Below are 8,823 nucleotides of genomic sequence, written 5' to 3'. Positions count from 1 at the left end.
GCAGGGGTTAGCAGGTGAGGCGCGCAGTCCCCGGTCCCCAGAGTGGGCACCGTGTGGACGCAGTGCTGTAAAGTGTCACAGTGAACGACCAGATGTCCGCGATCAACAAACCATCCAGATGTTAAGACAGCCTCCAAGTCTGCATTCTTGAGTATCTTTCCTCACCCCAAATCCAGCCCCGCTGGGACCCTCCCACCTGCAGCCTCCCTGCCCTTGGGCAAGTCCCCCGAAATCCCCTGGGGCTTCTTAGCTCTTTCCCTGCTAAGGCGGGCGAGGCGGGAATGTGGCCCGTCCCCAGGCTTTCCTTGAGTGTCCAGGGTGGGCACCGTGTCTGTAGGGGCCCAGCCTGTCCCTCGGGGTCCCTGCGGCTCAGAGTAGGTCCCGCAGGTGGGGCTGCCTCTCCAGGGCCCTGTTTCTGTCTCTGTGGCCCTGAGCGTGGAGCGCTGGCCAGGGTGGGTCCCCGCACTGTGGTCAGCGAGTGCAGGGGCCACTTCCCGTGTCCTGCCTGCGTCTCTCTTCACCCAGTGTCGGTCTCTTGTGTTTCTGCCACTGGCTCACAGGCTCCCAACGCTGTCCCCATCCCACTCTATTCTCTCTGTCTCTGTGTCTCTCCCCACACTGTCCTTTCTCAACCTTCACCCTGTCATCGGTCCCCTCCTGGGGTTTTCCCATCCATGTCTTCCCTGAAGCCGGAAGGAAGGACTGGCAGTCAGGCTGTTGTGGGAAAGGCCACGGGGTCTCCACTTCTCTCTTTCTCGAAGCCTCCTCTCCCGCCTCCACCCTCAGGGCCTCCGGAACCCTGTGCCCAGCGGTGACAGGTGAAGGGACCAGGGCTCCTCCGCCGCCACCCGCTCAGCTCTGCTGGCCCAGCAAACCGCAGACCAGCCAGGGAGTCAGACCCCGGGGGAGGGGAAGTGGGGGCTTTGACCGGGTGCTGCGCTTCCTCCTCTGGTGGGACCCGAGTCCCCTGCCTCCTGGAGGTGCTCCGGGGACAGCAGAGCCCGCCGACTCATGGCCCCAGGACTTCTGCTGGTGCTCGCCCTCTGGGTGGGCTGCTCATCCTGCCGAGGGAGAGAAGGTACGTGTGACCCGCCGGGGGCTTGGGGGGCATTGCCTGGAAACTGGAGTTGGACTGTGTACCACGGAATATTCTGGGCTGGGGCGGGAGCTCTCACGCCTACTGGATCACCCACTGGTGGGAGGGGGTTACCATCCCATGGCATGGATGGGGAGACTGAGACACAGGACGAGTTGCCCCTGCAAGTGACACCAGAAAGTGGCAGTGACAGCAGGGACAGAGAGAGAGGGAGGCAGGGAGGGAGAAGGGAGAGAAGGAGACATTTTAATTACATGCATTCGTTCCATGTGCTACTAAACAAAGCTGGGAAGAGGGGCTACAGTAAGACAGCTCCCTCCCACCGGGGCTCCCTCCCCCCCACCCCCCCACCCCCCCCCCCCGTGTGGCCCTCGAAACCTCAGTTTTCCCATCTGGAAAATGGGCTAATACTCCCTGCCTCCGCAGGCTGTAGTGGAGGCGAGAGATGATGCAGCCGTCTTTCATTCACCTATTCATTTGCACCACAAACCTTTATTAGGCACCTACTGTGTGCCCGGCGCCGGCTGGCAGGGCAGTTGGGGCTGAGCATGCTCAGGGCTCAGACAATCCCGGGGGAAGGCGGCGTGGAGGCTCACGCGGCTCCTTCTCCCTCCGGGGTCCCAGCAGCCCCCACCCAGCCCCGAGTGCGGTGCCGGGCCTCTAGGTACCCAGTTGCCGTGGATTGCTTCTGGACCCTGCCGCCTGCTCCCCGCTCCGCCACGCCCACATCCTTCATTGCCACGTACAGGTCAGAGTGCGGGGAGGGTCCCCGGGGGTTTTCTCGCGGGGCTGGGTGCCCTGCGGCCTGAACAGCTGGAGGCCCAGCGAGCACCCAAAACCCTCCCGGATTCCAGAGCAGCCCCGGCCAATAGGAATATACTTCCTAAAATACAACTTGTGAGTCACATGCTGAGTTCAAAACCTTCTAGAAGCCACATTCTAAAAAGGAAAGAGAAATGCAGTTAATTTCAATATTTTTAAGAAAGATTTGATTTATTTATTCATGAAAGACACACACACAGAGGCAGAGACACAGGCAGAGGGAGAAGCAGGCTCCCTGTGGGGAACCCGATGTGGGACTCGATCCTGGGACCTTGGGGATCACGACCTCAACCACTGAGCCACCCAGGCATCCCTCAATATATTTTTTTCAGCAACATCTAAATATTCCAAATATTTCATTAATGGGGTTGCATGTAACTTAACATGCTTACATACAATTTATATATTTAAGTTTATAATAGAAGCCAATGTTATTCAGTAGGATTAAAGCAGGATCACTTTGGGCCTCCCAGGTGGCCCAGCAGTTTAGCGCCGCCTTTGGCCCAGGGCGTGATCCTGGGGACACGGGATCGAATCCCATGTCGAGCTCCCTGCATGGAGCCTGCTCCTCCCTCTGCCTGCGTCTCTGCCCCTCTCTCTCTGAATAAATAAATATTTCAAAAAATATATTTTAAAAAATAGTGAGATATTTTGCATTCTCTTTGCACTAAGCCCGAGATTCCATGTGCATTTTACACATAGGGCACTTTTCAGCTCACATCCTAAACTTTCACCGGAAATTCTTGATCTCTGATTAGATTTTATAAAATTTGTGGTTGGGGAAGTAGAGTCCCCCACCTGGATGGTCCTGAACAACCTTTTCACGTTTGCTGATGGCTGGAATCTGGACATGGAGGGTAGATAAAAAGCCGCCCTTGGTTGCACCAGCCACATTTTGAAGCGTGGACAACCACTCGTAGGCAGTGACTACTGCATGCGACAGCACGGTTGGAGCACGTGGAATGTTCTGGAAGGCTGTATGCACAGTGCTGAGCTTGTCTCTAGAGTCCAAAATCTTGGGGCCTCAGAACTCAGGACAGTCAGACTCTTATTCCAGAGTCTGTGAGTCCCTAGAGTTGGGAATATTGCAATCGCAAGGCTGGAGTGTGGATGTTCCAGAGACCTGTACACTCTGGGCCCCCGCATCTCCGTGGGGGGCATTCCCTCCCCACCCTGGGTCGTACAGGCTCTGTGGGGTTGGGATGAGCGCCCCCCCCAGGGTCACACGGCCAGCAGCAGTGTCCCAGCCCCGTCCCTGAGCACTGCCGAGCAGTGTCCAGGGCAGGCCCGGCCTGCAGCAAGCGCCGGGGCCCTGACGCTGCCCCTGCATGTCCAGGCTCGGTGTGGCCGCCCATGGGGAGAGCCAGCCCTGCCTGCAGCAGACACCCGAGGCCACCAGCTGCACCATCCCCGACGTCCACATGTTCTCCATGGTGCCCTACGTCCTCAACGTCACGGCGGTCCGGCCCTGGGGCAGCAGCAGCAGCTTCGTGCCCTTTGTCCCAGAGCAGCTCAGTGAGTGTGACCAGTGGGGGGAGCGGGGTGGGGGCCGTCAGCTTGCTCCTGCCCCTCCGCGCTCCCACCACCCGCCTCCTGCCCTCCGTCCTGTCCATCCACCCGGGGTCCTGTTGGCTCCACCTTTACATTTCTTCCAGAAGCCGCCTGCTTCTCCCCACACCGAGCCCCCACCCGGCTCTGTCTCCATCATTGCTCGGAACAGTGCAGTCGCCTCTGCCCGGGTCCCCGGCCGTCCTCCCCGTGGCAGCCTTCAGAGGGCGCCCCTGAGCACCCGAGTCAGGTCCCGACCTCCTCTGTCCACCTTTCAGAGCTCCCACCTGCCTGGGGTAGAAACCCAAGTCCTCCCCGAGGCCCCAAGGCCCCCCAGGCCCTGCACGACCTGCCCCGTCCCCTCCTTGTCCTCTCCTCCTTCCTCTGCACGACCTGCCCCGTCCCCTCCTTGTCCTCTCCTCCTTCCTCTGTCCTACTCATTCATTCTTTTTTTTTTCAAGATGAGGGTTTTTAAAAAATATTTTATCTATTTATTTTTGAGAGAGAGAGCGGGTGGAGGGGCAGAGAGAGAAGCAGAGTCCCCACTGAGCAGGGAGCCTCATGTGGGACTTGATCCCAGGATCCTGGAATCATGACCTGAGCCGAAGGCAGACACCCAACCAACTGAGCCACCAGGCGTCCCTTCATCACTCACTCTTCTCCAGCCACACACGTCTCTTTGTTGCTCCAACACCCCAGGCAGGTCCTGCCCCAGGACCTTTGCACTGGCTGAGGCCTCTGCCTGGAACCCTCTTCCCCCAGATCTCCACACAGTTCACTTCCTCGCCTCCTTCACATCTCTACTCAGACATCATCTCCTCAGTGAGCCCTCCCCTGAGCACATTATTTAAAGACTGCAACCCCTCGCATGTTGCTGGTGCTTATTAAGAAAGCTTGGTAGCCCCTCAAAGGGTTAAGCATGCGTGATCATATAAGCCAGCAACTCCAGTTCTGGGTGACCTACCCCCGAGGAATGAAGTCACACACGCTCAGAAACTCGCGCGCTAATGTTCACGGCAACATTATCTGTACTCGACAAAAAGCGGAAACCACACAAGTGCCCATCAGCAGATGGACGGATACACAAAACGTGCTCCATCCAATTCTGGAACATTAGTCATGAGCGGGAGGGAGGCGCCTGCACATGCTACCCCGAGCCCACGACGAGCCCCGAGCCCACGACGCTCAGGGAGGGAACCAGACACAGGAGACCCCGCGGGGTGTGAGTCCACGGGGGTGACACGTCCAGGATGGGCTTGTCCATGGACGGGAAGTGCATTAGTGGTTGTGAGGCAGCGATGCTGATGGGACGGGGTTTCTTTTTGGGGTGATGGAATGTTCTAGATTTAGTGAACGTTGCACAACTCTGTGAACGTATGACGACCCCGGATCTGTACGCTTTAACCCCGGGGTGTGTGTGTGTGTGTTTGCAGTCTTTGAGCTACGTCTCAAAAATCCATGCAACCCACTCTCCTCGCGCTCTCGATCTTTCTTCCCTATTCCTCATGACCCATGCGTTTGCTTCATGTTTCCCACCTTTTGCCCTGATGGGCTGAGCTCCAGGAGAGGGGCTGGGCTTGTGGTGGTCAGCGCCGTGTCCTTGGCGTCTAGGACACCCCTGGACACTCAGTGGACGCTGGCTGGCTGGCTGGAAGGAGGCGTTAGCCTGCCAGCCCCTGACCCCGCGTCCTGCTGTCTGTCAGTCAAGCCCGACCCTCCCGAACGCGTCCGCCTGAGCGTCCTCCCTGGGCAGCGGCTGTGGGTGCAGTGGGAGCCGCCCCAGTCCTGGCCCTTCCCAGAGCTCTTCTCGCTCAAGTACTGGATCCGATACAAGCATCACGGATCTCCCCGCTTCCGTCAGGTGAGGGGGACCAAGGGAGGCTGAGGGGCCCCGGGGAGAGGGGCCAGCACGTGCGCGGGGGCCACTCCCGGGGGCCCAGAGATTGGGCTCCTGTCTGTGCACCCAAAGGACAGAGAATGGGGGCGCAGACAAAGCCTGGCACCCGGTGTTCACGGGAGCACCATTCCCAGCACCTGAAAGGCAGAAACTGCGCAGATGTCTGTCGACAGGTGAATAGATTAACACACGTATTCACCCACGTGCAGGCCTGTCATTTGGCCAGGAACAGGGGCGAAGCGCTCACATATGCCACCCGGGGCACAGGCCTGAGCCTATGATGCTCAGGGAGGGGACCAGACACAGGAGGCCCCACGTGCGTGAGTCCATGCGTGGGACACATCCAGGACAGGCCCCTGCACAGACAGGAAGGGGGGTCTAGCTGCCAGGGCCTGGGGAGGGTGGGGAGAGACGGTGGATGGGGACATGGCTTCCTTTTGTGGCAATGGAAGCTTCTGGAACGAGAAGGAGCGAATGGTGGCACAACATTGTGAATGCACTCGATGCCGTGGGATTGTCCACTTTCACTGGTTGATTTTATGCCCAGTGAATTGCACCTTGATTAAAAACACCAATATTGTTTTAAGTTTGTACAAAGTGAAAGATAAATAAGGCCGGGGTATTGCTGAGCGTCGGAGAAGGTCACCCGTGCACCAGCCTGGGATGGCAGCCCCAGGAGCTGAGCGCCTGCAGGTGGAGGCTCCCGCAACCCTGGCCCGTAGGACTTTCGGGGGCCATGGAATTGTGCTACATCTGCACCCACTAAATTGTACCACGAACCACGTGTGGCTGCTGAGCAACTGCAATGTGGGGAGTTGCCAAGGAGCTGGCTTTTAAATGTTATTTAGTGTTATTTTTTTTTTTTTAAGATTTTATTTATTTACTCATGAGAGACAGAGAGAGAGGCAGAGACTCAGGCAGAGGGAGAAGCAGGCTCCCTGCGGGGAGCCTGACTGACGTGCGACTGGATCCCCAGTCTCCAGGATCAGGCCCTGGAATGAAGGTGGCACTAAACCGCTGAGCCACCCGGGCTGCCCGATTTAGTGTTATTTTATTTTAAAGATTTTATTTCTTTGAGAGCAAGAGCGCTTGCACGCGTGGACCTGCAGGCGGAGAGGCAGAGGGAGAGGGAGAAGCAGGGAGCCCGATGCAGGGCTTCATCCCAGGACCCTGCGATCCTGACCTGAGCCAAAGGCAGATGCCTCACCAACCGAGCTTCCTCGGTGCCCCCATTAATTTTACTTGAAATATGTTTGCAATTTATTTATATGTATATAAATTTTGATTTTATTATAATTTTAATTTCTACATTTTTTAAGATTTTATTTCTAAGTAACCTCTACATGCAGCATGGGGCTCGAACTCACAACCCTAAGGTCAAGAATTCCATGCTCTCAGCACCCGGTTGGCATAACTGGTTAAGCATCTGACTCTTGGTTTTGGCTCAGGTCATGATCTCAGGGTCATGAAAAGAGCCCCACGTCAGGCTCTGTGCCCAACACAGAATCTGCTTAAGATTCTCTGCCCCTCCCCCTGCTCTTTCTCTCTTTCTCTCTCTCAAATAAACAATTAAAAAAAGGGGGGGGGAGTTGCATGCTCTACCAGCTGAGCCAGCCCGGAGCCCCTGTTTTTTTTTTTTTTTTTTGCATTTTTTTTTTAAGGTGAGAATCAGGGTGATTTTTTTTTTTTTAAGATTTTATTTATTTATTCACGAGAGACATAGAGAGAGGCAGAGACAGACGCAGGCTCCCTGCAGGGAGCCCGATGCAGGTCTCGATCCCATCCCAGGACCCCGGGGTCACAAAGGCAGCAGCTCAACCACTGAGCCACCCAGGCGTCCTGGAGAATCTTAAGCCGACTCCCACCCTGAGATCGTGACCTGAGCCGAAACCAAGAGTCAGACACTCTGACTGAGCCACCCAGGCGCCCCGATTTTGGCAATTTTTAGATTAAGACAGAATTCACAAGCCGTGAGACTCAAACAGCTGCAGAAGGCAGTGGCCTTGTGTACATTCGCAGTCATGCAATCGCTAGTTAATCTAAACGTATAAACATAAACCGCCACATCCTGCGAGCTTCCGGACGCCCCAGGACACAGGGGGGAGGGAGACACAAGTCAGGACGCTCGGATCTGGGGCCGGGAAGTTGCCCAGGGTGGGGGCAGGGGGGCCGCTGGGACATCGGGGTCAGTCCTTCTGTTCTGAGGATAAGGGGGACCCGGAAGGAGGGCGGATCCCAGAGGCTCAGGCTGGGGCCGGGAGGAGGAGCGGGGTGTTGGCGGTCGGGGGCGTGCGGTCCACAGAGGAGTCCTGAACGGGTGGCTCTGGGGCCAAGGACGGGGAGGGGGCTGCGGGCACCCTGGTTAGGGTGGCGCCGGGACCAGACTCCGCGTCCCCACTGACCCGGCCTCCGGCCTCTGCTCCCTCCCAGGTGGGGCCTATTGAAACCACGTCCTTCACCTTCAGGGCTGTGAGACCCCAAGCCAGGTACTGCATCCAGGTGGCTGCTCAGGACCTCACCGACTACGGGGAGTCGAGCGACTGGAGTCTCCCTGCTGCTCCCTCCATGCCCCTGGGCAAGTAGCGGGGGCTTCCCAGCGCCCCCGGAAGAGGGGCTGGCTCCCAACGTCTGTGCCGCCCCCCTGCCCTGCTGCCACCCACTCAAGGATGGATGGGACCCAACTGAGCTGGGTTTGCTGCTGCCGAGTTCCTGCGCGACTTTGGACAAGTGACTTTGTCTTTCTGAGCCTCAGTTTGTCAATCTATGAAATGGGGATGTACACAGAGCTCCGTGAACTGTGAACATGTGATTTTCTTTATTGTTTAACTAGAAAAAGATTGTCGTTGCCGACATCGGGACTCCTCCTCCCTTCTTTTTTTTTTTTCTTTAAGATTTTATCTATTTATTCACAACAGACAGAGAGAAAGAGGCAGAGACATAGGCAGAGACAAGCAGGCTCCATGCAGGAAGCCCGGTGAGGGACTCAATCCCGGACCGGGATCACACCCCAGGTCAAAGGCAGATGCTCAACCGCTGAGCCACTAGGCGTCCCACCTCCCTTCTTGCAACAGACGCAGCGGAGCCCCAGAGAGGAGAGGATGGGGCAGGACATGCAGCAAATCCGCACTCCCATGGATGGGGTCAGGGCTGGACCAGAGGAGGAGGAGCCTGGGGCTGGCGGCTGGGGGTGTCGGCCTGGGGTGGGGTGAGGTTGGGGGCTGAGATCCAGTCAGTTCGGTAGTTCAGTACACCTGCCTCCTGAAAAGCTGCCCGCGGGTGAGCCCCGCTATGGCTGGATGCAAACAGGACATGGGATTGGGGAAGATTTCTCCGGGAGGAGGCAAAGCAGCCAGGACTGGGGGATGGAGAAAATCCACTGGGCTTCTCCATGATTTTCACTCAGGTCTAATCTCGAAGGTCACCTTCTCCGAGAAGCCTTTTCTGACCACTTCCTGTGTGG

At 57.2% G+C, this 8,823-nt stretch overlaps 1 protein-coding gene across 4 annotated transcripts; it reads left to right on the top strand.

The window, feature by feature from the left end:
• Nucleotides 1-155: 155 nt before the first annotated feature.
• EBI3 (Epstein-Barr virus induced 3) lies at nt 156-8,215 on the top strand. Of its 4 annotated transcripts, none has more exons than XR_011994506.1 (5): nt 156-1,078; nt 1,724-1,844; nt 3,255-3,433; nt 3,574-5,327; nt 7,794-8,215. XR_011994506.1 is itself a non-coding variant. In XM_026019236.2 (5 exons), the coding sequence occupies exons 1-5, from the start codon at nt 1,012-1,014 to the stop codon at nt 7,944-7,946; spliced, it is 678 nt and encodes a 225-aa protein (XP_025875021.1). In that variant the 5' UTR covers nt 156-1,011; the 3' UTR covers nt 7,947-8,215. The 4 variants fall into 4 exon arrangements, 2 of the variants coding, with proteins under 2 accessions (XP_025875021.1, XP_025875019.1); XR_011994505.1 differs by having other exon boundaries at nt 1,721-1,844; XM_026019236.2 differs by having other exon boundaries at nt 5,170-5,327.
• Nucleotides 8,216-8,823: the final 608 nt, after the last annotated feature.

This window comes from Vulpes vulpes, chromosome 9 (genome assembly GCF_048418805.1).
Source record: "Vulpes vulpes isolate BD-2025 chromosome 9, VulVul3, whole genome shotgun sequence".
NCBI lineage: Eukaryota > Metazoa > Chordata > Mammalia > Carnivora > Canidae > Vulpes > Vulpes vulpes.
Note: the sequence above shows the minus strand (reverse complement) of the source record. Positions and strands in the feature narration are given on the sequence as shown.

Bases quoted from the DNA above. Each gene is read 5' to 3' on its own strand.
- EBI3 (XM_026019234.2), top strand. From the start codon at position 1,012: ATGGCCCCAGGACTTCTGCTGGTGCTCGCCCTCTGGGTGGGCTGCTCA. The intron at 1,079-1,720 runs GTACGTGTGACC...CCGGGGTCCCAG, and splicing joins ATCCTGCCGAGGGAGAGAAG to CAGCCCCCACCCAGCCCCGA. The intron at 1,845-3,254 runs GTCAGAGTGCGG...CTGCATGTCCAG, and splicing joins TCCTTCATTGCCACGTACAG to GCTCGGTGTGGCCGCCCATG.